This window comes from Micropterus dolomieu, linkage group LG04, assembly GCF_021292245.1.
Source record: "Micropterus dolomieu isolate WLL.071019.BEF.003 ecotype Adirondacks linkage group LG04, ASM2129224v1, whole genome shotgun sequence".
Taxonomy (NCBI): Eukaryota; Metazoa; Chordata; class Actinopteri; order Centrarchiformes; family Centrarchidae; genus Micropterus; species Micropterus dolomieu.
In genome coordinates this window covers 15,719,848-15,736,872 of record NC_060153.1, presented here as the reverse complement: position 1 = coordinate 15,736,872, position 17,025 = coordinate 15,719,848, and the positions used below count along the sequence as shown (strand labels likewise).

Genomic DNA, 17,025 nt, shown 5'->3' with positions numbered 1-17,025 from the left:
AGCTGTTACACAAGATGAGGGAGGGGTCGCACAAGAGATGGAGAAGCAGACTTATGACCCGGACGTTTGCTGTTTGCTGAAAATATGGGCGGGGAAGGTGAATCACTTATTTTTTGTTTTCTTTCCTCAACAATGATGAACTACCCTTGAGGGTTGCATTTAAACTCAAGCTGCTAGAGTAGAGTTGTTCATTACCTAAATGTCAAATACTGTGGTTGGACTGTGCATCTCCCAGCAGGTGTGCATGTGTGGGACTATGTAAATCTGAAACAGGAAGGTGACAACAACATGCAACTGCAGACTGCAGGCTATTAAATCCAGTGGTGGAAGACTTATTTGAAGCTTTTACTTAAGTAAAAGTAGCAACGCCACAGTTAGCCTTCAAATTTTACTTGAGTAAAGGTACAGAAGTATTATCAGCATATGCAAGTATTATCAAATGTACATAAAGTATCAAACAAAATACTCATAACGCAGACACGCACGCACCTGTCATGTGAGTGTTTAATATTACTATTAGTAGCTAATCTATATTTACAGAGTACTTTAATCATATTTTTATGAGCTATTTATACATCTTTATCAGTAAAGTACTTGAGAAAGTTACTTTAATTAATAGCAAAGGCTCAGTGCAAGCTTTCTCTGTAAAATCAATTCAGATAATTGGTCAAAGTTTAAATTACATTTAAATGTGTTTCAGACAAGATGTGCTGACACTGTGACAAATGCACATGAAGCACATGTAAATAACATACACAGCCTTTCTGTGACATCTCTATAAAGCGGTCCGGCAGCACAGAACTATATCTCCTCTGTGGGCTGCCAAAGTTGGCCCGCGGCACACAAGCAAACAAAATACCCATTGTACTATAAGAGCCCTGAGTACAAACATCAGCAAACTCTGCCACCGTTACCTACAGGCTTCAACAAAACAGGGCCCTCCATTCATTTTGAGTTTCAGTACAGTTATCTGTATGACCTTTGAGAGGGCTTTCACTGCGCAGTGCATTCCAGTGTGGAGTTATTATAAATGCCCTTGATAAATCAACCTTGGGGAAGTGCCGAACACTTGAGGATGCATATAACACGGGGAACAAAGTACAGAAAGCACACTGATTTGTCTCTTAAGGCAGAATATGTCAGATTGCTATGAATGTAAAGGAAAATGTTATTAATGTGGTTTAACAAAGTCCCCCAAAATGATCATCATTTAATTGTGTTGTTTTCTTGTTTGTATGTTTTTTATTGATAAAAGAGTACTATTAACAGAACTGTAAAGAATGAATAAAAAATTTATAAATATGTCAGTCAGTTGTTCCTAAAATGTTTGCTTTATGACCACTGATGTCTACTCAGAACCCCTCGTTGCATTTGCCATTGAATTGTGAGCAGTTTCAGATTTTTCACATTTAGATCATTCTTACAGGCCAGAGGAGGTAAAGTATTTCACAAGGAAAGCACTAATTAAAGAGAAGTGTTTATGTAGCATAATTTTGTTCTGTCACCTTTCTTATCTTGTCTTATTTCCAATATAAGTCAGTTGACCAATTAATCGGTCATTTTGAGATAATCTGCATCAGTCGATACCCGCACCCTTAAACACCAGTCATGTTCTGAAATCTACAGCATAACCCAATGTATTTTTCTATTTCATTAATTGATAACTCCATCTAAAACAAGTTACTGGCTGAGAGAACCACGTTATATTAGATTGTTCTCTACATGCAATGGAATTACATGTGACTTTTCTTTTGATATCTGCAATCAGCTGCCCTGCTTTCCAAATATTAGAATCGGCCATTGAGAAACCCCTATCAGGCGACCACTAGTGATCATATGTAAAGTCAGGTCTTTAAAGATCCTAAATCCCAGAACAATACTCAGTGGTAGCTACAGTCAGTGTCTTGCCAACTTCTGCGTAGCTAAACCAGTATACTGTTTAAAATGAAAACTATGACCTCAAGTTCAACACTTTTATTTTGTGTTTTCTTCTTCAAATAGCAAAGTGAATAATCTCACTTTTGTATAAGTATTTATATAAATAACATTTCAACAAATCACAATAAATGTTGCTATTTACAAAGTCACAGGAATATTCAGTCTTATTCCAACAATAAATAAGAGTAAATTCAAAGTCTAAGTACATTTAATAGAGAGAAGGTAACAAGAGAAACAAAACTATGAAAAGCAATCAGGGTGCACCATGTCAAGTTTTGTAGAAATGGTTAAAAACACATACAATGTATCAACTGTTACAATTCATACACAATGGAAATAAGGCAATGATTACAAAACACTGGGGGAACTATCTACAAATGTGCACTCCCAATTAATAGGGAAAACATATAGGTGCCTAAATTGCACTGTGCAAAAGAGGTGTCTACTGTATATAGCCACCTATCCAATGAAAATAAGCTGCCAAGACAATATGTCCTGTGTCACATATTAATGCTGAGCCACTATTAACAAACAAAAAAAAAAAAAAAAAATAAAGAATCCTTTACACAGCAATGAATTCAAGTCACCAGGTTTGAAGCAAAAAAAGTTAGGTTAGGGTCACCCAGAAAGCACCCCGCACACAGACTTCTGACTAACTATGAATGTGAGCGAAAAGCAAGTCAATCATATCAGGCACACGTGAAGCTCGGGCCACGTCTATCGCTGTCTGACCGCTGATGTTGGCATGCTTCAGGTCAGACCGTGGCGCCAAGAACTCCACGACATCACGGTGGCCTTCTCGGATGGCGATGTGGATAGGCAGGGCACCACTCTGGTCCGGGATGTTTACCAAAGCGCCGTACTCCACCAGAACCTGCACAGTGTCCAGGAATCCTGTCCGGGCTGCATCATGGATGGGCGCTATCCCGTGTTTGTCCTGCACGTTGGGATCTGCTCCTTTTTCCAACAGCAAACTGGCGATCTTGGAGTTCCCCATCATCATCACCTGTAGGAGATATCAGAGGAGTGGTGAAGAGAGCAATTCAGCACCTGTGTGTAGATGGCATGCTGTGACCATAAATTCTCTAAATGTTTCAGGTCAAGGATCTCCTAGGAGATCTAATCCTTATTAATGTTTCTTTTAGTCTAAATCTGTAAAGTGGGACCTGGTGAAGAATTAAATACAGTAGCTGTCTATAGTGTTAATGAGAATATAAAAATCTGTATTGAGTCATCTTTATACAATCAGGTACACCTAAGTGAAACAATTGCAGTCTAATACAACAGTATCTTCACAAAGGTTATAATGTTCAGTTTTTTTTTTAAGTGTTTTAGAGACATGTTGATTATTCTTTTTTTTTTTTTTTTTTAAATCATACTAAGGGGTGTTTCTATTTAGCAGAGCTGAAACAATTAATTGGTTTAAAAGTCAATTATCAGGCAAAACTTCCTAACATTATCTGGATCTGTCTTCTCAAATGTGAGGACTGGCTGATTTTCTCTTTATTTTAAAATCAATTAAATATTTTGGGGGTTTTGGACTGCTGGTTGGACAAAACAGGCAATTTGAAGACGTCGATTTTATCCAGCTTCTGACTTTTAAAGAATAAAATGCATTTGACTGCCATTAGTTTGAAGTTTAACTTGTATATTGCCAAATGAGTGTATAACCTCTTTTTTTATTAATTTCTATCATCACATATTCAACATTTTGCAGGTTTCCAGGTACTAACTTACTTGATTCTAACATAAAACATCCAGACCATTTCTTCTGGAGAGAAAAAGTTAAGAAAAGCCTTGTGTCCTTTTTATGTCAAGAGCAAAGGAAGAGTCTGTAACCGAAGAACCACCTGGACTAACAGTAACGTTATATGTTTGTATGCAGTTGATATATACTTAAATATATCAGCATTTTTTCGACTTGGTCCTCACCTGTAGCGCAGTCCTGCCAAATTCATTGAGAGTATCAGGATGCACTCTGCATTCCTCCAGGATCCTCAGCACCTCGCTTGTATTTCCTTTGGCTGCTGCCGCCGTCAAAGCTTTACCGGCATCCATCTGACTAAGGACCATTATAGTCTCTCTTTCTGCCTGTTCAGTGGGAGATGTACAAAAACACTTACACAGACATTCAAACACGGGCTCCTCGTGATGGCAATAACAGTGTAATGAACACTAAAGACGGACGCCAGGATTCAGGAAGATTAACTTCGGCTACTACAGCTAGCTACTAACTTAAAGCATCCGGGCTAACGTAAGCTTCAGTTCCCCGTTGACGCCATATTATTTGAATGTGCTAGCGTAATGTTACATTAGGTCTTGGTAACACATCGTGCGTTTAAACAACAAAGCGGTGTTAAAACATTTGTTCTACCTAGAGACGGTTCGCCTCAACTGAATTAGAAAAACAATTAGCATCCAGGCTAACCGCTAACATTAAAACTAGAAAAAGGGACAGAGCCTTTAAGCATAACGTTACCTTGTTCGGTTCCTTAAGATCCACAACGTCGCAAGATTTTCGATCCCGCTATTTCTAAAGACCAGTATTTTTTAAATACAATCCAAACAAGGAAGGTTTATCAACATTAGAAAATACATTTGCGCGCTGAGATCTACACAGCCGTGTCTCCGTACTACAATTTACAAACATTGGAGAGAACACACGCTGACCAATCACAGCTCGTCCAGAGGGCGTTGCTCTTCCATATATGGTTAAAGGGGCGGCGTTACAACTCTGTTACTACACCATCACTGTGGTAACAGCCACGGTCGACCAATCAGAGCCCGTAGCGAAGAAAGCGGGCGATTCGTATACGTTGATATCTTCAAAAGCAGTTCATTCACATTTCTGACCTTTGGTTGTATTTCTACAGAAGCAAGTGTGCAAAAAAGGCGGGTGTAAGTTTTTAATTTTACGCGGAATTTGGTGACTGTGATTGCACAATGCGTTACTACAACATGAGGACAAAATCTGCCATATGGTGTTGCAAACAAGAAAAACACAGACACAACAAACATACAGAACTTTGTACAAATTAAGGGAATAATTTCATTGCATTTACATAATTTGCAGTGGTCCCGCAATAGTAACATTAAAATCATGTTGCACATAGATTTCACAGATAAAATAAGATCACTGACAGGTGAAATGTCAAGACTTTCTTTCAATCAAGTGATCAATGATGCTCGACTCCAGGTGCTGGAAGTGATAAATATCCAGTGATTCCTCAGGCTTTATACATTGGTCCTCAGCTGGTAGTCTAAACAAAAAAAAAAAAAACAAATGTAAGAGAAAATGATGAAGTAAAATGTGATTCAAATGCTTCTATTCTATATTATTTATATATTTCTACATTTATTTATGTTGACTGTATGTTTGTCTACATGTAGCAACTTATCACCACAGCAAATTCCTCGTATGTGTAAAACACTACTTGGCAATAAAGTTCCTTCTGATTCTGATTCATCCATGTGTATCTGACTGAGCATTTGCTTATATAGTACAATATGTCTAGAAAACAGTATGTCACATTAAACTGACGTTTAATAGAAAATATGAATGTACCTCCACTCTGTGTAATGTACCGGACCCACGGTAAAGCCTGGTAACCACTTTTCTCAATGATCTTCATATATCGCACCTGTTAAAAAAGAGTGAGTGAGACAGAGAGACACAACGCGTTCAGGCAAGAAAGACCATCGGCAATAAAATGAAATCTAGTTTGCCAGTCTGAGCACATAATATCATCTCTTACAGGACCTGACTTGACTATCCACAGGCTATAAACTGTACACGCCCCATGCAAAGCAGGCCTTATCAGGTGAGATCAGTAAGAGCTTTATAATTGTCCAATTGATATAAACAAGGTGTAACACGTTCTGACAGGCCTCAAATCCACAATAAATGGGTTTTGCTCTCAGATGGACCACTTGACTCATGCTGCCACAGGCATTATTCTGTGGTTGTTTGACACTAAAAGAAGAGCATCAGCATAAACACACACACACACACCTGTATTCCTGACACTGTGAAGTATGGGATTTCAAATTTGACGGTAATGGGAGGTTTGCCCTCAAGCTCATCTTTCTCCACACTGGGCAGACCAAAATGAGCTCTCATTAGAAACTCTTTTCCTCCCTGGACGGATGGATGGACGCACACATGGACAAATGGATTAGACAGAGAGACAAAGAGGTAAACTACAATGCAATATACATTAAGAAAGTAACAGAATTTGAAGCCAATGTGCTTTGCATATAACAAACTGAGTTGTGATTTCTCACAGGGAAAGACTTGATGGTCCACACCACCAGGTTCTTCTCAGGCACATATTTGGCATGGCCTGTGCTGGTTTTGAACTTGGGTGAGTCGGCATCACTGGGGACGGGGACCCTCACCTCCACATTATTTGCCACAGACTGTTTTTTAAATTGTCCCTTTGCCTAGAAACACAACACAATATAACAGGGAGCAACAACAGGAGACACAAGTTTGAGACGACCAGTAACACTAACCACAACCGAATAACATTTGCTTTAATTCTTGTGCTTTTCAAGCTTTAACTGTTTGTTTCACCATTCCCAAAGTATACATCTCCAGTGACATGAAATATTTAAAATAAGATTTTGTTGCCAGTGTATTTGAAAATACAGTTGGTCAGTACCTTAACCATGATTTCCACTCTACTGTGAGAGAATTTCTCTATGATCGATTCAATCCATATCAGAGGCTTCACCTGTAAGAGATGAAGGATGGGGTTTGAGCAAAATTAAAACTACATATACATGCTTTCTGGAGATACATATGCATATTATTCAGTATACATATTCATTTAAGTTGTGTGTGTTTACATAGATAGTCCTATAAGGTGCAATTTGGATTGTGGAGTTGCACTACTAGACTCATAATTTCTGCACAATGAAAGTTCTTGTTTTATTTATTACACCTAAATAAATCAAGCCTTATTAATGTATCAATCTATATATCTATCTCTCTATCTGTCATTTCTAACAGGTAGAATATGCCACGAGCAACATCAGCAATTTTGGTACTCTGACCTTCTAAACATACATGTATTTACATGACTTTGGTTTAAAGCATGTCACTAATGCAATGTGTGAGGCATAAACATGTCACATGGTGTAAGTTACGAAAGTAAACGATTTAGTGTGAATTGGACTAACATGGGTGTTGATGCGGTAGGACATGAGTTCAGACTCCCCATCTGGAGGAATGAAGGAGATTGTTCGGTCACTGTCGAAGCGAGAGAGACGGACACACTGGTGGAACTTCACGTCCTCCATCACCACTGTCTTTCCCTTGTCACCTGAACACAAACACGACATAAATCAGTGCTATTAACTTAAACACAACCAAAGAAGATGGATTAGCTACACATCCAGCTGGATAAGTGGAGTAGTAGATGGACGTGGTTAGACAGGCTGAGTACGTACGTCCGGTGAGAGCAAAAAGCACTCGATCATTAAGGCCCAGCCGCAGTTCAGGCATCCCAGAGAGCATGGTTTTGAGCTTGATGCTGCCCACAATGTCACTGCTCATCACACTGCCATTGGCATTCACCTGACCAAAACAATAAGCAGTGGTGAATCAATCAGAAGAAACTTTAAGATATATTTGGGAGCGCTTTTCGACTTTAATCGACAGGACAGTGGATATCGGTAGGAAATGAGGGAGAAAGAGATGGGGGGTGCGACACATAGGAAAGGGCCACACATCAGTTTCGAACCTTGGCCAAAGCAGTAAGGACTCAGCCTTGTACACGAGGCACGTGCTCTACCAGGTGAGCTAAACCACTCCCTTAGGAGGAAACTGTTTAACTGAATAAATCATACTAATCTGATTCAGTTAATTACATTAAACAGTAAACACAGAAGTAAAAAAACATCCCAAGATATAGTGTGAATTTCTACTGTGTATGTTTTCTTATACTACGACTTATGACACTACTACAGTACTTAAACTACTAATATGAATGGCTGAGTGTAAAAGCAAACTTCACTTAAAATATACTTAGTAATTACTATACAGAAAATGTATGCAGTTCTGGCTCTATTATGGCCTATTCAGCACAACAAATTTACCTTTAACAATGTAAAAAAAAAAATTAATAATACAAATGTGCAAAGATATAATAATACTTTAGAATACAATTAGCAATACAGTGACTGCCCAACTGAACCATTTACTCTAACTTTTATGAATTATAAATGAACCCAGGATCCTGTGGTAAACAAAACAGGTGATATCCAGTTTTTACAAGCCAAGCAGATTTTTTAAGACAGCTCTGAGTGACTTAAATAATGAATATGCCCTATATCCCATCTTACCAGTACGTTGATGGACTCGATGACATCAATAAAGACCTCATTCTTCTTGTATTTGATCCCCTCTGACCTCCAGGAGACAGCGTTGGTGACTGTGGTCGGCACCTTGGACTTTGCCACCTCAAGCTTGGCACCTTCCTGAGTGATGTATCTGAAAGAGGTGAGGTGAGAAGAGATGACCTGCTGTGATATGTACAAATACTTAATATTTATATGTCTGCATGTGCGTCTTGCGGCGTCTCACTCCTGTAGGATCTTGCTGTCGGTAGTCTGAGGGAAGCCAAAGTCCATCAGCTCATCTAGCAGCTCATAGACAACCACAAAATTGTCCTGAATGCTCTCCTCCTCCAGCTCTTTGAAGTACTCCGTGAACACCTGCAGGATACGCACAGAAGACATCAGCCTTACCTGTTGTGGGTCTGAGTTACAGAATGTTTTTACTTTGGATTATCACTATCTTTGTTTGCCATCTTCCACTGGCTCTTCATATAAATACACGTTATAAATATTTACAAGAAACATTTAAATTATAAGTCAGTACTGTATGTGTGACTCACCTCAACTAGTTTGTATAAAAATGAGTACACAAGGGAGGCGTTAGAGTTCTTGTTCGTAGTGGCCACCACTGTGCCGAGATCAGGTCAAGGAGTATTTTACACATTCATGTTTTGTTAGAGTCAAAGGATGTAACAAATGATATTCTCTTGAATGTGTTTTACTTGTGAGGCTCATGCCACATGTAGGACAAGGATACGGTACAGGTTGCTGTGTTTGATCCACATGAAGTGAACATTGCCACGTGACAGCACGGGGCAGAGAAGCCCTTCCTCGTCATGTTGCATGAGTAAAGGCATGAAGTGGTCGATCTCTGCCATGTCCACATCACCTTTGTAGTTCCGACAAATCAGCACCTGAGAACGGAGGATAACACCACAAGGTTATCAGACAGCTGTGTGTTAAACTAAATCTACAATTGAAGTAGTATAGAAGTAATATTTTGCACATGCTGTTGGCCTAGAGCTGAGAAGGAACACAGATACCAACAATGATATATTAGGTAATATTCAAACTAACTGTATGTTTCAAAAAAATTTTGGCAACTTAATTTGGTGACTTCTTTGTTACCCATTACTGTGAATCACAGTAGTTGATTAATTGATTAGTCAGTGCACTTTAATTTTGATTCCTGAACTGTCCTTAATAACAGTGTCAGTTTCTAGTTCTAGCCTCTCAGTTGTAAGGATTTGCTGCTTTTCTATTATTTTAAATGAAATCTCTTTAGTTTTTTGTCTGTTATTGGGAGAAAACAAGCAATCTAAAGATATTAGCTTAACTAGAGCAGACGATTAAGTGAGAAAATTATCAGAAGGTTAATCCATAATACATGAGTAATAATCATAATAATCTACCATTGTTCTGCAGGATGCAGGATTTTTACTTGTAACAGAGTATTTTAACAGTGTATTATTAGTAGCCTACTTTTATTTAGGTAAAGGATCTGAATACTTTCTCCACCACTGATTGCACGTTCAATAGAAATTCGTGATTTAGGGCAGCGCCATTACACTGTTACATAATTAAGTAGAACGGGTAGGGGCTTACAAATTCTGTCACTTAAACCCTGTAACCTTCATAATTTAAGAACAATGACCTACTATAGGTCTGGAAAGAAATGTCCGAGATAAGACAGATGCAAAACAGGTCAAACCTGCTCTACATGCAACAACCTTAAGGTTATAGCTTGCTGCAGATCAGATAAAATTAAATATCACGTTACGTTTTGCTGTACACAAGTTACACAGCCTTTTAATGTGAACACCTGAAACCATGTGTGTAGTTCCCGTTTCTCGGTAACACTAACGTGTGCGTCGGGTTACATTTATCTGTCTGGAGAGAAAAGGATGTTTGTGTCATGCGCCGTGACAACAAAAAGATGGTGATACATACGTCACAACTGGAAGCTGCAGGTGTGTGCTGCAGCACAACTGGTCACTTTCAGTCAAGTTATTTAAGGCCGTATTTCCACTGACAGACGTATCCCGGAAGTAAAGTAGAGAAGGCCAATGAATGACTGTGTCGCAAGCTCTAATTAATTTTTAACGACGCAAAAGCTGTCAATTGTTAACATTCAACAGTTTAAAAGGTAACATAAACAGCCAAAATACGGAATAACAGTAGGATTTTATAGCTTGTGTAGCTGAAAAAGTCATGGAAGCAATTGTGAGTGGGCTATCTATACGAGCTCTAGCATTGTCATACCTTCCCCTTCAGGTCCAACACAAATATAGCTGAGGCAGACATCGTGTTTGTACCCACAGCAGCTCAACATGCGAGTCCACGAATCCACAAAGTCAAGTTTAAAGTCCAACTCGAGTCTTCACTGGTTAGAATTTGCTTTCTCCATCCAAACTAAGGTGAGAGGCTTTCATCAGCCTGAGGTGATCGATCTTGAGCTCCACCGTTTCTTTTTCCTTAAGGTGACGTCATCACTTGCAGGTAAAACATTTACCAGCTCACCTGAGCAGCAGGGGGAGGGATAGAAGGGGAAGGAGAAGGGTGTGCTGCTCAGTTTGTCCGCTAGAGAGAGCCACAGACAAACAAGTCATAGCAGGGACAAAAAGTGTGCGACACCACGTTGATGCGTCTGGCTGCGTTTATCCTTTTCTCTCAAATGGGAAAATGTTTGGTTTCTTTGACCACAACAGAAAAAGCCCTAATAAGGGCACTTTGTATCATATAGCCTACATCTTATCCTACTCATGGCCAAATTGTTTTCAGCCATAACTCTACCAGCAAACCTTTTTTTACCCTTGCTCTGGGAAATGAAATAAAAAAACTGCAAACAACCTGTCAAAAGTTTGTCTGTGTGTGTCTATCAATGTTTTTATTTAAATCTGGGCTTATGTGTCACGGTAAGAAAAGCACAGGGATAAATAATACAATGAATGATGGCTGAATTCCATTTAGCTGCATCATTGTCAGGGTCTTGCTGGCTCACTCTAATAGCTTACTGGGGCACTTAGAACAGAGACTCTTTTGTAATTGAATTAATTTTATCCTCAAGGTAAATATTGTGCAGCAACACAGGAGTCTCCTACTACAGAGCTTCAATGATTTAGGAATCAATTTATCATCTGAAAGAGCTCACTGTTTACTGGCTTTTAATTATATATAACATGACATAATTAGACTTGAAATATGGCTGTTGTCCACATTTTCAAAAACGGTCAAATACCTTGTAAAGTAAACTTAGAGTTTTAAATGTTCTTGAGAAACAGCAATAGTGTGTCGGCCTTGACTTAAGGCATCATTGCCTTATCTGTATCTGAAGGACAGATTGCAGTTTTGCAGAACACCCTCAAAAAGAGAAAGCGTATCTTAATATACTGTACTTGTAGAAGGTTTTTATTCTCCAGAAGGCACACTTCTGCTCTACCTTTTATCTGGGAGTGTGTGACCTGCAGCCTCTGGCCTCATGGTTGCAGAATCACTAATCACATGCTCTGGGGGCTTCTTAAGCCATAAAGCTTGCTCTACATGATCTCCACATTTTACCAGCCGTCCTTTGGGCCTCTCTGTTTGGTATCATGCCCTAGATCCCAACCTCCATCCATATTCCTATGCTTCTTATCAGTCATGTGTAGGAAGGCCGGAACTAAGAATAACACACTGCCATAACAGAGGCATGTGAATGTGTGCCTCTGAGGGCCAGATGGAGATCAGTCTTTTCCAATATCCCACTCCTTTTGTCCATATAGGTTTGGGTCTCCTTATCTGGACTATGTTTACCCAATGAGACATGACCATATCTGAGCTATAAATGAGATAGCCGCACCTTTAAAATGTTGTGTTCACACAGGATATGAGCCATAGTAGGATGTCCTTGCTAAAGGACAGACTTGCAATGTCTAAAACCAGTTCAGTCACATTTTTAACAGGAGAGGCCATTTTACCCACTTCCCAGTTGTCAGCATTTGTTGGTTTTCCAGTCAACTTTAGTATCCACAAATATTTTGGTTTTAAATGTCGAACTTAAAGCCCACGTCAATCTAAAGCTACAGGAAGAGCATTTTTCCTTAATGTAAACACCATCGTTATCAGCTTCTACTGCATGTGTTTGATACTCCCGCATTGATTCATGTGACCCGGATTATGGATCCCTCTATAGTGGCTGACGTGTGGCCCTTTACAAATATGGTAACACTTCAAAGTGAGGAAAGATGAAAAACATCAACATGCATCCCTTTGGAAATGGAGTTCATGTTAGTATTAACTAGGGGTCAGTAACTCAGTCTAACCTGTAACATCACAGCTGGGTTGAAGAGTAGAAGAGATGAAATAATGAAAGTTGACTGACTTTTAATAGTTGCTTAATTATTTTAGTCAACTTTAAAGCCAAAATGCCAACATTCTCTGGTTCCTGCTTTTCACATGTAAGGATTTGCTGCTTTTAATTGTCAAACATAATTATCTTTGGGTCTGGGACTGAAGGACTTTGTGAAATTATAATGGCAATTTCCAAACATATTCTAGACAAAACAGTTAGTTGATCGTTCAAGAAAATAATCTGCAGATTAATCAATAATGAAAGTTTGCCACAATTGCAGGGGCCAGCATCTGAAGATGATCCACAGTAATTCCAACAGGACTGTTGATATTAAAGAAAAAGGGAGGCCTAGAGCAATCTTCTGTCATACGGGCAAACTCTCTATCTATGCTCCCGGTAATAAAGGTTACCATGAATATGGCCCTTTTTTAACATTATGAAATGGCTGATTAGAATCTAATATTTGTCTGAAGGGAGTATATCTACATCCTGGTCAATTAAACTCTCCCTTTGAATTAATTAAAAAGTATCCCAAATCATCCCCACCCACCTAAAAGCAGTTTTACCTACATCAGGCAGAAAACTGCCCAATCTGGCTACACTATTTCAACGACATGATAACTGCAACTAAACCCACACAAAAGTTCACAGAACTCTGAAATAGAAATCTCTAAAATAGGCCGTATAAAACTCAAGTTGAAATTGAAGGATTGGACTTAGCATTAAGTGTTATGACACCTGTCTGCGCCATAAGATGCCCCCTGTTAGTTCTACTCCTGCAAAAAATGATTGTTATTTTGCTAATATTAATGAATGAGGCACAAAAAACCTCAGTCCATTAAAAAAATCAACCACTTTAAACCACGAACCACATCTCCTAACATCATCGAATCACTAAAATAGATGGCATTTAGTGAGCTCAGTCGAGGTGAACTGGGTTTCTGAAAACATGAACACAACCTTAAATCCATCGTAGATCAATATTATGGTATCCTGGGAAGCTTTAAACTGTTTTCTTTTATCTCCTCAGGGTCAGAGCAGTTGAGCTCAGCATGGCAGCTCAGAGCGAAAGAGATATTAGTGATATTTCCTGTGATATGTGCCTTGATAATCACTGTGAGTGCTAGTTTAGGAATTGATATGAGATGCCCAACAGAGCTGCTCATGGCCTTCACTGCCTTTCACTTATACAGTAGATCCATCCTCAGTTAAGAGTTTATTAAAATAAACAGTTTAAGCTTATCAGTTGTGTCCTTCTGCCTCCTGCAGCCGGAGATGCTGTGGTTTCGGCTTGTTTTGCCCTGAGGTTGGCAGGCAGAGACCTAACAGGCTCTTGTTGTTACATTATCATTAGGACAGTTGGTGCCCTGTTTGGTAACCTGACAGGGGAATATCTATTCTCCATCCCCTCCTTCCCATCCACCTTCCGCTGTCACTTTTTGTGGACACTCCCCTTTGCTTACGAGTCAGTGGTGTGAGATACAACTCCACCCTTTGCCTGCCAGCTGGCCAATAGGAAGACAGTGAACATTATGTAAATAGTCAGGTGAGGAGAGGGTGACAGAGAGCATAGCAGGGGACAGGTGTCAATTGTCACCTGAGTCTCAGGTGTATGTGCCTACTACCTCATGGGTATCGAACAGAATGATGCTTGTTAATGAATAGTAAACTGTCAACAATGATGCCGCTACTGATGGAAACATAAGATTTCTACTTAGATACAATTAGCCACATTAGTGGTTGCAATTACCATTATTTTAACAATGTCAAATATAATCAAAAGTAAACTGGATGCACAAAACTATATGTACCATCTTCCTTCATCAAATGTTGCACTGTTGGGCGTGAAGTCAATTACACTGGAATGTGGATACCAGTTTCTGACAGAGGACATACCACAGCTTCCCAGTCCGCTAAGCTGATGGCAGCATGTCCCAGAGCAGGTCATGCCCCTGACGTCAACCCCAGCTCAAACATTCATTAACACTTTATTTAAGTACACATAAAAGAGAACAGTACAGGGACACAAAGTACATTCACAAGATCATGGACCAGTGGCACAATACCAAGCATACAGCAGTTTTCAGGCTTATAGGTAATAGTGTTTACTCCATATATAACTGCTACCAATGACAGCAGAGACAGCGCAATATTTTGCAAGCCATTTAGTTCACTTTTTGAGTGAGTATACCCTAAGCTGCCAAATATGAAAAGAAGTAGTTTGCACCTAGAACCCACTTCTGAGGTGGTATTTAGGAGTTGTTGGTATTTAATGGCCTTGGTCATAAAGGCGGGGCGGTGCAGTGGTGCAGTGGTTAGCACTGTCGCCTCACGGTTCTCCCGGCCTTTCTGCGTGGACTTTGCATGTTCTCCCCGTGTTTGCGTGGGTTCTCTCAGGGTGCTCTGGCTTCCTCCCACCATCCAAAGACATGCGGACTAGGTTACTCTAAATTGTCCTTAGGTGGACTGGCAACCTGTCCAGGGTGTACCCCGCCTTTTGCCCAATGTCAGCTGGGATTGGCTCCAGCCCCCCGTGACCCTGTATGCAGGATAATCGGTTGACGATGGATGGTGATAAAGGCTTTCTCTAAGCTAAAGTCAAAGGTGCAGGTTGTTATGCTTACCTTAGTGGTAAGCATAACAAGTATTGTTATGCATAACAAGCATTGTTATGCATAACAGCCATTCAAGATGTGAATGTGACACATTGTTCTTGAGGAATAAATGAGAGACAGTTCGTATCAGCAGAGGGAAGACATCCAAGTTTCTGGCTCCTTCGTATGTGGCTGTTGCCTTGACGGAGGTGAGGGACACAAACCAAACCCCCGAACCAGCAGAGTGGATATCAAGTATTTGGATTTCCTTCTGAATCCAAGGTAGTGGGGCTCTGGCTGCCTGGCCAGTGGGACCTTGCGTCTCCTTAGGTCCAGGAACAGGGAGGATCGAGCCAGCTCACTATCATCCTTGACATCATAATTCAGCAGATCAAGAAGATGGAAATCTGCATGATGGTGTAAATACATGCCATGTTTGGTCCCCCCAGCCCAATTATGCCTCGGGTGCTGTGTGTATTGAGTCACATACACACACAAACACACATCTTGCATATCTAAGCATGGTGTGTCTCAGGCTTATTTATACCTAGAAACCATTGTGTTTCGAAACCAACTGTGTGTCATGAGAGATTTTGAATTAAAGACATTTTTTAATTATTGTCAACTTTCTTTCTTTTATAAAAATGAAATGGACACATTTGAACAGGAATGTTACTCCTTTACATTCAGTTTGGGTCAGAGTAGAGTCTCCAGGGGGAAATATCATCTGGCTGAAAATAGCCAGTGACCTCTGGCATGAAAATCCTGGTCCTCTAGTCTGCGTGTCATGCATGCACTCAGCTGAAGCATATACATACATGATTTACAACCTGTTTTTCATATTATTATTATTGCTTAATAACTATTCATGATGACTTTATGTTACTGGTTTCTGAACATTGAACCTCATAAAACCAATACATCTTCCCTTTCTGTGAATAGTGCTGTATCTTGCTGATAAATTACTCGCTATTAATGCTTTACCATGTTTCCTTAGTGACCAACCCAACTGCACTCTGGTGCAATGTGGGCAGACAGAGCACTGCTCATGCTTTTACTTTAGAGACAGGAACCATTATTGGGCATGAATTATGGAGGGTGTTCATTAGATTAGTGAGAGTATGTGTGCTGGTTGTTTGCTTTTATGGGTGCATCAGTCCATCTTGGACAGCACCCTTATATTATCTGACACCTCTCTTTCTTGTATGGCTTGAATTCCACATTAGGGAGGGAATAGGATGAAATGTTAGTCAGGGCTTATGAAAACAGAAATATTAAGGAAACTGTTCATGAAATATTTTCCAAATCTAAAGCCAAGTTAGTTTTAGTAATTTAAAATGACTTAAACAGAATTACAAAAAACACTAATTCATGTCTTAATTGCAATCGTGAAGTCATTCTGGGTACTTTCCAATGAAAAATTTGTAAGAAAAAATTTAAAAGAGTTATAGAGTGTACATTTGTCATTATTGCCGCCAGGCATAAGCCTTGAGTGGATCATTGCGTTTGGTCGTGTGTTTGTGTGTGTGCGCCGATGCTTCTGTGCATGTGTGTATCTGTTCGCAGCTAATCTTGCATATTACTGGACATGTGCACATTTATGACTGTATGCTCAAGGACATCTCGTGGTGGCGGTGATTCTGGAAAACCTTCCTTATTGACTGAGCATATCATAAAGCTTTGACTTTTGTCTCACATTGCATTACCTGGCCTTCCCAGCATCCAGCTAGGGTAAAATCAAAGCTTAGATACTGGCCTTTGTCATGGTTTGAAAACAGACATCCATAGAAAAGTTTGGTCTCATCTTGAACCGGAGCATCT

At 39.7% G+C, this 17,025-nt stretch overlaps 2 protein-coding genes across 2 annotated transcripts; both read right to left on the bottom strand.

The window, feature by feature from the left end:
- Positions 1 to 1,959: 1,959 nt before the first annotated feature.
- On the bottom strand, positions 1,960 to 4,613 carry cdkn2d (cyclin-dependent kinase inhibitor 2D (p19, inhibits CDK4)). The gene is made up of 3 exons (XM_046048372.1): positions 4,418 to 4,613; positions 3,871 to 4,029; positions 1,960 to 2,944 (listed from the first exon to the last, which is right to left on the bottom strand). The coding sequence occupies exons 2-3, from the start codon at positions 4,009 to 4,011 to the stop codon at positions 2,591 to 2,593; spliced, it is 495 nt and encodes a 164-aa protein (XP_045904328.1). The 5' UTR covers positions 4,012 to 4,029; positions 4,418 to 4,613; the 3' UTR covers positions 1,960 to 2,590.
- A 209-nt stretch (positions 4,614 to 4,822) lies between these two features.
- On the bottom strand, positions 4,823 to 10,773 carry ap1m2 (adaptor related protein complex 1 subunit mu 2). The gene is made up of 12 exons (XM_046048371.1): positions 10,543 to 10,773; positions 9,038 to 9,194; positions 8,841 to 8,908; positions 8,528 to 8,658; positions 8,287 to 8,434; positions 7,393 to 7,519; positions 7,123 to 7,265; positions 6,603 to 6,674; positions 6,223 to 6,381; positions 5,951 to 6,076; positions 5,504 to 5,579; positions 4,823 to 5,198 (listed from the first exon to the last, which is right to left on the bottom strand). The coding sequence occupies exons 1-12, from the start codon at positions 10,582 to 10,584 to the stop codon at positions 5,173 to 5,175; spliced, it is 1,275 nt and encodes a 424-aa protein (XP_045904327.1). The 5' UTR covers positions 10,585 to 10,773; the 3' UTR covers positions 4,823 to 5,172.
- Positions 10,774 to 17,025: the final 6,252 nt, after the last annotated feature.